This window comes from Pan paniscus, chromosome 6 (assembly GCF_029289425.2).
Source record: "Pan paniscus chromosome 6, NHGRI_mPanPan1-v2.0_pri, whole genome shotgun sequence".
Taxonomy (NCBI): Eukaryota; Metazoa; Chordata; class Mammalia; order Primates; family Hominidae; genus Pan; species Pan paniscus.
In genome coordinates, this window is record NC_073255.2 from 106,002,021 (window position 1) to 106,015,426 (window position 13,406).

Consider the following 13,406-nt stretch of genomic DNA (forward strand, 5'->3'; position numbering starts at 1 on the left):
TGTTGGTGTGCTGCACCCATTAACTGGTCATTTACATTAGGTATATCTCCTAATGCTATCCCTCCCCCCTTCCCCCACCCCACAACAGGCCCTGGTGTGTGATGTTCCCCTTCCTGTGTCCAAGTGAGAACCACTGTTTTATGAGAAATTGCTGAACCCTTTTTCCAAAGTGGGTACACTCTTTTATATTTGTGTCGGCACTCTATGAGAGTTTTAATTGTTTCACATCTTGACCAACATTTGCTCTGTCATTCTTTAATTTTAGCTATTCTAGTGTATGTGGTGGTATCTCACTTTGGTTGAAATTTGCATTTTTCTTGTGATTAATGATGTGTAGTATATACTTACTCGCCACTAATCAGAATTTCTGTCTTTTTTGTTGTTAAGTTGTAGGAGTACTTACATATTCTAGATAGGAGGCCTTTGCCAAATATGCCTTATGAATATATTTTTCCCAGTCTTTGGCTTGCTCATTTACTTAATGGCATCTTATGATGAACAGATGTTTTAAATTTCATGAAGTTTAACATTAGTTTTTATCATTATTGCTTTCTCTATGCTAAGTAATTTTTGCTAGCTCCCAAGTTTTGAAGATATTCTCTAGTGTTTTCTTCTAAAAACTCTATAGTTTTATTTTTTATGTTTAGATCTAGGATCCTCTTCAAATTACTTTTTGTGCATGGTGAAAAGTAGGGGTTAAGTTTTATTTTATTATTTTGTATGTGGATACACAATTATTTTAATACCATTTGTTGAAAAGAGTTTCCTTTCATCAATGAATTGTTTTGATGTCTTTGTTAAAAAGTATTAAAAGTATGAATATGAGTCCGTTTCTTGACTCTTATTTTATTTGGCTACCCTTATCACACTTTGTTTTGCTTACTGTGGCTTTATATAAGTTTTGAAATCAAATAACGTAAATCCTCCAATTCTGTTTTTTCCAAAAATTTTTGGCTATTCTGGGCCCTTCACATTTCCCTACAGATTTTAGAACCTGCTTGTCAATTTCTATAATTCTGGGATTTTTATTAGAATTATATTAAAAGTATGGGTTAATGGGGGAAAACATCATATTATTAGTAGTGAGACTAAAATTTCTTTCAGTGTTTGGTCATTTTTAGTGTAGATATTGTATTATCTATTGCTGTATAACAAATTACTCTAAAACTTAGTGGCTTTAATAAACAAATATTTATTATCTCATAATTTCTGAGAATCAGGAATCTGGGTGTGGTTTAGCTGGGTTCCTGTGGCCCACGGTGTCATGAGTTTGTAGCGTAACTGTCAGCTGGGACTACAGTTTCATTTGAAGGCTCAACTGGGAAGGATTAGCTTCTGAGCTCACTCATATAATTGTTGTCAGGCCTCAGTACCTCACCACATGGGCCTCTCCACAGGGCTGCCCCCCACCAACCTGGTAGCTAACTTGTTCCAGGAGATAGTGAGAGACCAAGAGAAGAGAGAATGAGACAGTATGCCTAAGACGGAAGCCACAGTCTTTTTGTTAACCTGATCTCGAAAGTAACATCTGATCACTTTTGCTGTATAGTATTTATTAGAAATGAGTCACAGAGTCCACCCTTCCCTCAAGGGAATGAGATTATACAGTGTCATTGTATTAGTTATCTATTGCTGAGGAATTCATTTTTATTATGTACAGAAAAATTAGAAAGTAGCTGAGTAATAAATTACCACAAAATGCACCTCTTAAGACAATACACACTTATTATCTCACAGTTTCTGTGGATCAGGAGTCCAAGGATGGCTTAGATTGGTTCTCTGTTTCAGAGTCCCTTACAGGCTGCAGTCAAGGTGTTTTCTACGACTGCATCTCATCTCAAGGCTCAACTGTGGAAGGATATGCAGTTGTCGTTGGCAGAATTCAGTTCTTCTTAGCCTCTTAGACCAAGGGCCTTGGTTTCTTGCTGGCTTTTGGCTGATGGTTGCTCTCTTTCTCACATAGGCCTCTCCATAGGGAAGCTCACAACACTAGTGCTCATGTAATGAAAGCCAGTAAGGAAGAGAGTCTCTAGCAAGCTGAGTTACAATCTTATATGATGTTATCTTGAGAAATGACAGTTCATCACCTTTGCTGTATTCCATTGGTTGGAAGCAAGTTACAGGTTTTACTCACACTCAGAGAGAGGGCATTACAAAAGGGCGTGAGTACCAGGAGGTGGAGACTATTAGAGGTAATCTTAAAGTCTGTCAAATTCTTCTCTTTGACAGGATTACTGGGGGCAGTAATTCCTGTCCCTTTTACCTGCAAAATACATTCTCTTCCTCCCTAGGTCTCTAAGCATTTCATCCCGTTATAGCATCTGCTCAAAGTCTGGAATCTCATTATCTAAATCAGATCCAGGTGTGGATGAGGGTCTTTGGGTGTAATTTCTCTTAGTCCTTCTGTGTGTAAAACTAAAGAGACAAGTTATCTGCCCTATGTAGTCCCAGGATCCAGTAATGGGCCAGCTATAGACATTCGCTTACAAAAGAGGGAAAATTCGAGAAACAAGAAAGACACTGACATTGCAGTTCTGAAATTCTGCTGGGCAAATGTTGACCCTTTCTTGATTGGGTTTCAAGGCCTGGAAATAATTCTCCATGACTCTTGGCTCTGTGTTCTCAACTCTTAATTCTGCTCATCCTTCCTTTTCCATGAAAGGTAGCACATATTTGCAGCTGAGTAGTTTTATCAGTCTGCTATTCTAGTTTGCTAAGAGTTTTTATCAAGAATAGGTGTTGAATTTTGTCAAATGCTTTTCTATGTCTATTAAGGGATCATATAATTTTCTCCTTTAATCTCTTAATGTGATGAATTGTATAAATTGATGTTTTGAATATGAAACTAATTTGCATTCTTAAATGGGCCCCAATTGGTTATGGTAGATTATATTTGTGTGTATTACTGGGTTTGATTTGCCTATGTTTTGTTAAGCATTTTTAAAATATAGGTTCAGAAAGCATATTGGACTGTAGTTTTCTTTTCTGGTTTTAGTACCAGGGTTTTACTGGTCTTATAAGATGTGTTAGGAAAAGTTTCCAACTCTTTTTTTTTTCTAAGTTGGTGTAAAAGTGGTATTATTTCTTCCTTAAATCTTTGGTAGAATTCTTCAGTGAAGCCATCTGGCCTTGTGGTTTTCTTGGAAAGTTTAATTAAGAATTAAAGTTATTTAATAGATACAGGATTATTCAGATTTTCTATATATACACACGTTCAAGGAATTTCATCTAAATTAACAAATTTATTGGCATAAAGCTCTTCATAATATCCTGGTATTATCTTTTTAATATCTATAGAATCTGTAGTGATTTGCTTTCTTTATTGGTCAAGCCCTGCTGATCAATTTTATTGATTTTTGTGTTTAAGTTTTGAGTCTCACTTTTTTCTATTTGATTTGTGTTTAGTTTGCTCTTATTTTTCTGGGCTCTTAAGGTGGAAGATTAGATCATAATTTAAACTTTTTTTTTTCTTTTCTAACATAACCACTTAAAGCTATGCATTTCCCTTCAAGCACTAAATGCCTTACCTGCATCCCTTGAATTTTGCCTTGTCATATTTTTATTTACTTTAGGTCAAAACATTTTCTAAATTACCATGTGATTTCTTCTTTGTCCCATGGATTATTTAGAAATGTAGAGTTCAGTATCGAAATACTTGGTTATTTTTTTCCAAGCACCTTTTTATTATAGATTTTTTAATTTAATAGAATTGCAATAAGAGAAAATACTCTGTGCCATTTCATTTTCTTTAAATAAAATTTATTGGGACTTGTTTTATGATCTATCATAATGTCTGTCTTGGTGAATGTTTCATGTATTCTTGAAAAGGATATGTATTCTTCAATTATTGGGTAAAGTGTTAAAAATGCCAACTTAGTTAAATTGGTTGATGGTGTTAAGTCTTCTATATCCATGTGATTCTGTTTACTTTTTTTTTCTTTCAATTACTGAGGGAGGATTGTTGAAATCCTTAACTATAACTTTGAATTTGTCTATTTCTCCTTTCAGGTCTGTCACTTTTTACTTCATGTATTTTAAAACTCTGTTATTAGGTGAATAAACTTTTAGGAGCATTGTGTCTTTTTGATGAATCATCCCATTTATAATTAGGAAATAGTTTCCTTTCTCTCAGATACTTATTGTCCTGAAGTTACATTGTCTGATATTAATATTTCCTTCACAGTTCTCTTGTGATTAATGTTTGTAAGGTGTATCTTCTTCCATACTTTAAATTTAAAGTGCCCCTCTTCTAAACAGCATGCGGTTAAGTCTTGCATTAAAAAAAAAAAAAATCCAGTCTGGCAATCTTTGCCTTTTAGGCACAACATTTAGTCTATTTGCATTTAATGTAATTATTGATATGAGATGGGTTACTTTTGTAATCTTGTTTTTCTATTTGTCCTATTAGTTAATTATAAAAGAGAACTTATTCCCTTTCTCAACAAATCCCTTGTATGCCCAGGCCATAGCATTCTGAAAAACGACATGATGGGAGAATATTTGAACATGAAATAAAGAGAGAATACTAATTTCCTTACCCGATTTTATTATTCAGCTTCTTGGTCACAAGTTTCTCTGACCATGATTATTTCTCCTTTATGAACAGTATCCAAAAATAATGATAATGGTTCACCTTGAGTGTTTTATAGTATTATTCGTATAATAAGCCCCTTCAGATTGTTCAGTCATCAAAGTTTTAGGAAATCTGTACCCTGTGGAAAGATTGCAGCTTTCCTTTCACTTTGTAGAAAAATCCTCCCTTATAAATAACCTAATCTTATATTCGGAGATGAATCTATATGCATAAACAGTTGATGTATAATTTTCACATCTGCTACCAAGAGCAGATAAATCCTGAGATCAATTTGGTTATGGGCAAAGAAGAATATAAATTAATTGGAAAAAATTAGCTCAAAACTTTGGTGTCCTATAACAATTTCTTAATAAATTATGAACTTGGGAATGTGTGATTATTTATTCTACTTCTCATTGCTCCTCTTCTTTATTTTGCTGCCTCTAGAAGGTTAGTAATGGAGGTGAAAGTCAAGTTGGCTTTTTGGAAGATTTCCAGTAAATAAATTAATGATATTTATAAGAGAAATATGAAAATTTTTCCAGATAAATTAGAACAGAAGTAATGTTCTAGATTTTGCAAATTATATTCATCCTTTATATGTTTATTTAGTATTAATATACTACAGTTACTTAATGTTTTGTATGATCATTAAGTGCAACATTATGTATTATAAAATTCATAAGAAGGAAGGGCAGGTAAAACTTTGCCCTGTATTGAAGAAATCTGACAAATGCACTGAGTTAAATTAAATTTAATTTCCTTTTAGAATTTCAACAAGTAAACATTACTCCACCAAAATTTATTTTGAAGCCAAGACCAAAAAGGAGTAAACGGCAGGTATGTATTCACAGTGGTGTGTCGTGTTATTTTAAAACAATTGTCAACTGCCAGTCATTTGAATCTACAGTAAGTCTGTGTGAGAGGGTGAGTATTAGTTTGGGAATTTGTCAGGGTGTGATAAACCGTAAGGGTGACGGATCTGAAGAAGCAGTAGAAAGGGGGCCATGTTGTTTCACAGATGCAAAAAGGATGCAAGATAGTGGTGATAATATGTTTCTTCATCATATTATGGGTTATGAGGCTCCTGCTTGTGGCACCTTGGGTTCTTTCTACCATAGGCTTCTTTCCTTGCCCAGATATGTACCACATCGTGGAATCCACTTGTATGGTTTATATCCTTGTATTTATTCCCTGGAAGATAACCCCTTAGGAATGAATCAATCAGGTTGTGAAGCCACAAAATGCTTGTGTCTCACTTGGGCAAAACTTTGGAGTCCAGGATATAAAATTAGGTCATGGACTTTATGATTGTTCGACTGGATCTTGGACTGGGTAATAATAACTGTTGATATGATGCTTTAAACCAAATGAAGTCGGTACTATTATTCCCCTTTCACTGAAAGAAAAATGATGACTCTATGACATGTGAAAATGACTTACTCGAATCATAGAGCTGGTAAATAGTTTAGACAAAATTAAGAGTTGTGGCCATCAGAATCAAGATATCACCACTGTGGTGGTGTGGGCAGGAGAGATGGTTATTAAAAACACAAGATGAAGGGAATAGATCTCTAGTAAGATCAAGAAGTTGAAGGAACCAGGTATCTTCTTTTTATTACCTTGAAATAAAATATATGTTTACAGACAGATTTTTATTGTGAATAATTATTGCTAAATTTTATTGAATACTTACCTTGTACCTGGCCCTATTATAAGAATTTTAACTATATTAACACATTTAACCCTCAAAAACCTTAAGAGGAAGGTATTATCACAGGTTAAGTATCCCTTTTCCAAAATGCTTGGGACCAGAAGTTTTGCACATTTTGATTTATTTTTTGGCAGGGGGAGGATTTCAGAATATTTACATTATACTTAGTGTTTCAGCATCCCTAATTCAAAAATTAGAAATCTGAAATGCTCCAGTGAGCATTTCTTTTGAGTGTCATATTGGTGCTCAAAAAGTTTTTCATTCTGGAGCATTTGGGATTTTGGATTTTCAGATGAGAGATACTTAACCTATAATATCCTCATTTTACTGATAAGGACATTGAGCATAAGAGGATCAAGAAACTTTCCCAAAGCCACATAGGGTAACTCTGTGGTGGAGCTGGGATTCTGACCTAGGAAGCCTGGTCTCAGAGAGGTGCTTATAACCGCATATATGCCATATATCGCCTCTCAGACCCATGTGTTCCATGAATTACTACTGTGACCTTTATAAGTGTTGTGAATGTTTATATATATACACTCATATATAAACATATGTGTGTGTATATATATATGAATAGGTAGAGACATACGTATCTTGAGGCCCAGTTAGATAAAATAATTACCATCAGGATTTAATGTGAAACAGTATTTTTTTGAATTATAGACTGAAAGAATAGGACAATATTCTTTTGACATGTACCCTGAAGTTCCTCATAAACATCTCAACATCTAATCGTTTGCTAAGTAGACGAAACCTTGATTTCTCTTTCTGAGAAAGCCATGGACCCATAGAGGTGAAGTACTATAAAACTGTGTGGCTAATATGGCAACTCTTTGACATTAACAAAATGTTGGGATTTGTTGAAAAGTTTACTGTATTAACTAGTCTCTCACAAGTAGCAAAGCAGCTCCTATTGCCCTAAAAGCACCCCCTCCCTTAAAAAAGAAAAAAAGACTCTCGTCATTGGATGCACTTTAGTGTTATTCTTTGGTTTCCAACCTCAGAATTGTATCTATTATTCCCTATCACCTTGGTGTTATAATAGTTTTTTTTTTTTAAGTTTTTAAGTTTAGGATTGCAGTTAGCAATGACAAAATCCATGTGGGAGCATTTTTAAAGTTAGTTTTAACTGCAACACTCAAAACAAACATATATGTATTAATTTAAGTTTGATTGTATACCCTTATCACAAAAATGGACCTTGGGCAAGTGAGCAAAACGTTTTCTGGAAAAGTTTATATTGAACTATGGCATAAAGGAAAAAGCTAGCTTTACAAACCTTGTTAATGATTATATTATAGGCTAACTGTAGAGAACAAAGAGAATAGCTGCCTTAGTGGCTTTTCCTTAGTGGCTTTTCCCTGTAACTTTCATTGGTCATTATTTCGAAAGAGGAGAAAACTTGTTGGTGAGCAGAGAAAGCTAGCTGTAATAGATAACTCAAGACTGCCTGGGAGTTCTCAAAGCTATTCTAACAAAGACCCCATGTCATTTGGGGATCCCCTGAAACATCCTAGATGAAGGCACATGACTCACTCCCAGTTTGGAGATTAAATAATAAAAGTGCCAATCACTCCAGTCCCTGTACCCTCTTGGAGATCCTCAGAGGACCTGAAATTAAACCCAAAAGAATGCTCTTCATATGTTACTATTTTCAAGATAGACTGTTAAATGAAAATCGCTGGAGGCAGAAAGTGAAATAAACGGAAGTACAAAATAAAGGACATATTCACATTTAGTTTTATGTGCAAAAGTATTTTTGGAAGGAACCAGTAACTTGCTATATCCATTGTGGGGGAAGGACTAGGAACTGAGTAGGTGGAGAATAGAGGTGAGAGGAAGACATTCATCTTCTGCCCTTTTATACTTTTTAAATTTTCTGAGTCATGTAAATTTATTACCAACTCAGAAACTAAGCAAATTGATGAATTTTTTTTTAAATCCTGAAGGAATAAAAAGGGAAAATTTTGTTTTGTCAGTTTCTTCCATATTTTTTAGCTTTTTGCAGCCAAGTTTAGAGGGCTGAATTAGGTGCTGTTTCCTTTCCTGTGTTACAGCTTCGTCGATATCCTCGTAATGTAGAAGAAGAAACCAAATACATTGAACTGATGATTGTGAATGATCACCTTATGGTAGGATTTGCTGTTGTTTTTAAGCCTGTTTGTGCCTAGGGTAAAACTGGTGAGTGCAAAAATATGTTTAGAAAAAACAAGAAGCCCATCAAGTTGTAACCTGGAGAAGGTATTTGTATAATCAAATATATTTGTTAACTAGCAACAACCTGCAATTAGGAAATATTCATAGGTGGAAATAACTAGCAGTAACTTTTGAGTTTTCAAAAATACTTTGTGACTCATAGTATCAACTTTTGAGTTTGCTTGATTAGTAGAGGTACTAATATTTTAATCTCCACTTAATAAAATGACAAGGTTTAAAAAAATGGAAATTCCATTATATATTGAAAAAGTGAGGCACCAATTATGTGACATTTTAGTTCGCGGGGTACACCTTTATCTTAATAAAAGAAAAGCAGCTTTTCTATTTTGGTCTTACTGTGCAGAAATCATATGGAAATGCTTACATAGCTAACCATTTAGCTTAGGATGAAGTTTCTTAGGATAAGAACTTGACAAAACTTTCATGTTGTTGAATCAAATTATTTTGACCCATAGTGTTTATATTCAGTTAATGAGCATATTGCAGGAAGTATGACTACATTCATAGCACAGCAATGAGTTATAATGCTAATTGTTCTATGTAACCAAAGTTTTAAACTAAAAATGTTTAATGATGCATATTGCTGAATTTTACTTAAGTTCAGGTACAAGTGCATTTTAATTTACTTTGAACTACTTATTTGAGGAAAAAATGATCATTTATTTATGTATGATTAAATACATAATTTAGATCTTAATTATTACAGTTGCTAATAATAATAATAACAACACAATCAGGATTGAGTGCTGCTTCCTTGTTCAAGCTAGGTCTAAGTTTTATCTTTCCACCTATTTGAATCCAGTGAATGTTTCTGTTCCCTAGGATTTTTATAAAATAAGTTAAAACAACATATATTTTGAGCATTTTAGATCGTCACAAATTCAGATATCCATAGACATCAGTAGACATATAACGTAAGTGAAATTAACCAGATATAAGACAGTATTAGGTGGGTAAGGCCTGTGGTGAAATGAATGGTGCATGGCCTGTCTAAGGGGAGCAACTGCCTCTCAGTGTTTGCCAGTTATTACCAGGTGAGAATGCTAATTTTAACTGAAGCCAGCAGTTGGATTTTACATGATATTTCCTGATTTTTAAAACACGATTGAGACCAACCAAAGATATATGTGATCCACATCTGCCCTTTATGCCACCTCGTTGTGACCTTTATCTTAGAGGTTTCTTCTTGCTGAGTAAGTCTTGCAGAACTTTTAAATTTGTATGCTTTTAGCAGTGTTTACATCCACTTTACTGTCTATACCCCTACTTAGATTTGTATGTCTTGCAATTCATAGACAACTTTCATATGTTTTATCATTTTGAATAACAATCCCAATAAAAATAAACTTATGAAATGGATGGATTGGGTATTTTTTACTTCATCTCCCAGATGAATAAATTGAGGCCTCAGTACTTTAAGAGACTTGTCTCAGGCAACACAGCAGATAAAGAACTTGATCTCAGCTCTGACTCTGACATTGTTTTACAGACAACACATTTTTACAGAAAAGATTTTTTTTTTACATTTTTAGGGATCTTTCAATTGCACCATGTTTTCTCTGATGAGATGATTGTTTTCTGATCACTTTGTAAGACCTTCACTTGTTTTCTTTTGCTTTCAGTTTAAAAAACATCGGCTTTCCGTTGTACATACCAATACCTATGCGAAATCTGTGGTGAACATGGCAGATTTAGTAAGTATCAACCCCGTTCATTATTGCCCTAGAAGATTCTTATTTCCTAATTGCTAATAGAATGGATAATATGATTCTTATAGTTTTACTGCTCTATGTTGCACTTCAGCCAAGGTGTCTAGTAAGTCCCGGGTGACCTTGCAATAGACTTTATTGACTTTGATGTCTGGCTGGGAAGAGGAACTGGTTGAAGTTATCCATAGATATGCTTGAAATTCCATCCTATGTTTTTCACACTGTAAAAACAAAGGTTGTGTCATACCCCTAACAAAGGTATTCACAGTGACTTATAACGATGGAGAAACAGTACAACAGTTGTGCCTTTAAGAGTGCCTGGTGCTGTGGCAGTGATGCAACTAAATAATTCCACTATACCTCCATACTTCCCAAATCTTCCCTTGATGAGGCTGCGCTAGTACCTTCTTCACAAGTCTAATCAGAGCCAGTCAGCTTGTATAGAAATTATTTCTTTGGAGAGTCTTCATTGCTCCATTTTTGGCTAGGGGAACTCAAGCATGCATGAATTCTTTTTCCAGGATACCAGAAAACAGATTCAGGTGGAACCTTGAATAGGGTGCAGGTATTTGTCAAAAAGGGATCTTTTGTTTCCAAAAAGTGCTCTCTTCTTTGGGTATTGGTCAACAATTTCATTCTCTGTTACTCAAGGGAAATGCATGTAAATTAGAAAGTTATCTCCCTTTAACTAAAACTCAAAGAAGTTTCCATGAAAGGAGTTTTGTAGTCCTGTTCATAAACTATTTGATTTTACCACATGTACAGCTGATGTGTTCATTTTATTAATATACTAGATATATAAAGACCAACTTAAGACCAGGATAGTATTGGTTGCTATGGAAACCTGGGCGACTGACAACAAGTTTGCCATATCTGAAAATCCATTGATCACCCTACGTGAGTTTATGAAATACAGGAGGGATTTTATCAAAGAGAAAAGTGATGCAGTTCACCTTTTTTCGTACGTAACTTCTGTAATGATGTATTACTTTTTTTGATTCCATGTTAAATGCTTTGTTGTGACTGAAATGTATCCTTTCTGCTACATAACACAATTAGGATTTGACATGGCAGATGGCAGATAGATTTGGAAAAAGTTTTCAAGTATAGATTGCTTAAAATTGCCATGAAAATGTAAAAGTTTTAATTTTGAGTTATTTTATTATTTAATGTTTGTTTAATTTTTCAAGATATTTAAATAGAGCATTTACTGAGTAAAAATACTGCTAATACTCATATATAGTATTCTTAACTACAGATAAATTATATTCTTTAAAGTTACTGTCTTTTAAATGTTAATGTTTTCTCTGTTTTTGGTTCTAAGATGAGAGCTTAGTATTTCTGGAATTTATTTTTAATTTTTTCTCACTCTTATGTTCTTTTTTTGATAGCATGCATATTTGACGTAATAGCAAATTATATATAGTAGAATTTTAAAAATCTATCATCTAAAGTCAGAGCTGTTGAAGAAAGTTATAAAAGGAAGAAAAGATGTATTTTGGGGTAACTTTATATATAATTTCAAATTTAGAGAAAAGTTGCAAGAATACTACAAGGAAATTGCATATGCCCTCTATTCAGATTCATCAATTATTCACATTTTCCCCATTTGTTTCATAATTTTCTTCCATTCTCCCTCCCTTCCTTCCATTCATCCATCCTTCAGTTTTTTGTTTGTTTGTTTTTGTTTTTTTTCCTGAACCTCTTGAAAGTAAGTTGAAGACGCTTACTGGGGATTTATTATTAAATAGTATATATTCTCTAAGAGTAAAAAGACATTCTCTTATATAACCACAGTAAATTATTAAAACCAGAAAATTTAACACAAACATAATACTTTTATGTAACCCATGGTCTATATTCAAATTTCACCAATTACCTCAATAATGTCTTTTAAAGCTAATTTTCCCCATCCAAATCCAATCCAGGATCACACATTGCATTTAATCATCATGTCTCTTTAGTCTCCTTTAATCTGAAAGATTTCCTCAGCTTTCCTTTGTCTATTTTGAGTTGAATACTTTTGAAGAGTATAGGCCAATTATTTTATTGACTGTTCCTCATTATGGGAATGCCTGATGTTAAGATATGTATTTTTGGCAGAAATACCAGAGAAGTGATTTTGTGTCTTTCTCAGAGTACATCATATCAACCAATTATTTTTTAATAGATATACTTCAATTTAAGATATTTATTAATCTTGCAAGAAAACATCCCTCATAAACCTTTTTCTTTGGTTACATGTATAAACAATTTTCACATTCTTCCCTTGCAATGTGAATATATTGTATAGAAATCTTATGTATAGAGAAAATAAATGTAGTAAACTAATAATGAGAGGTGCTATGATGTTTGAACTGTGAACAGTAAGCATTTTTCATTTCCTTTTCTAAAAGGGGAAGTCAATTTGAGAGTAGCCGGAGCGGGGCAGCTTATATTGGTGGGATTTGCTCGTTGCTGAAAGGAGGAGGCGTGAATGAAGTAGGTGTGAACATCTGTACAATACAAAGTGGTATGATGGCTGAAAATGTTTTCCTCATACTTAAGAGATAATTTCTCAGTATTCACATACTCCAGATGTTAGATTGCTACATTACAAATCAGTATGGTGGCCTGGCACAATGGCTTATTTCTGTAATTCCAGCACTTTGGGAGGCTGAGGTGGACAAATTGCTTGAGATGAGGAGTTTGAGACAAGCCTGGGTAACATGGCAAAATCCCGTCTTTATCAAAAATACAAAAATAGGCTGGGTGTGGTAGCATGTGCCTGTAGCCCCAGCTACTGGGGAGGCTGAAGTGGGAGGATGGTTTAAGCCTGGGAGGCAGAGGTTGTATTGGGCCCAGATTGCGCCACTGCACTCCAGCCTGGGCAACAGAGTGAGACCCTGTCTCTAAATAAATAAATAAATAAATAAATAAATAAATAAATAAATAAAATAAAAAATATAAAAAACTAATATGGTTACTGTAAGTGACCAGAGGACAGACTGGGGAAATAATGGCAGATAATATGGGATAATTATTATATATTCATGTTATGCTTGGAATAATTTCCAGATTAAGCTACTTACAGATTAAATTGAGAGAATCTTTACCTTTACCTTCATTGAAAATAAGGCCCTATTTATCACTTTGAATGATTTTCCAGGGAATTGAATAATTCCCTGAAGCATCAGGTTGTCACCTAACA

The 13,406-nt window shown here is 34.0% G+C and overlaps 1 protein-coding gene across 32 annotated transcripts in view; it reads left to right on the top strand.

The window, feature by feature from the left end:
* The window catches only part of ADAM22 (ADAM metallopeptidase domain 22), a 269,082-nt gene that overhangs the window by 186,383 nt on the left and 69,293 nt on the right, over window positions 1-13,406 (top strand). For all 32 annotated transcript variants that reach the window (XM_034964383.3, XM_034964385.3, XM_034964382.3 and 29 more), the window contains 5 exons: window positions 5,343-5,413; window positions 8,348-8,422; window positions 10,130-10,201; window positions 11,011-11,177; window positions 12,613-12,697. In XM_034964383.3, coding sequence (XP_034820274.1) covers window positions 5,343-5,413; window positions 8,348-8,422; window positions 10,130-10,201; window positions 11,011-11,177; window positions 12,613-12,697 — 470 coding nt within the window. The remainder of the gene's footprint in view (window positions 1-5,342; window positions 5,414-8,347; window positions 8,423-10,129; window positions 10,202-11,010; window positions 11,178-12,612; window positions 12,698-13,406) is intronic.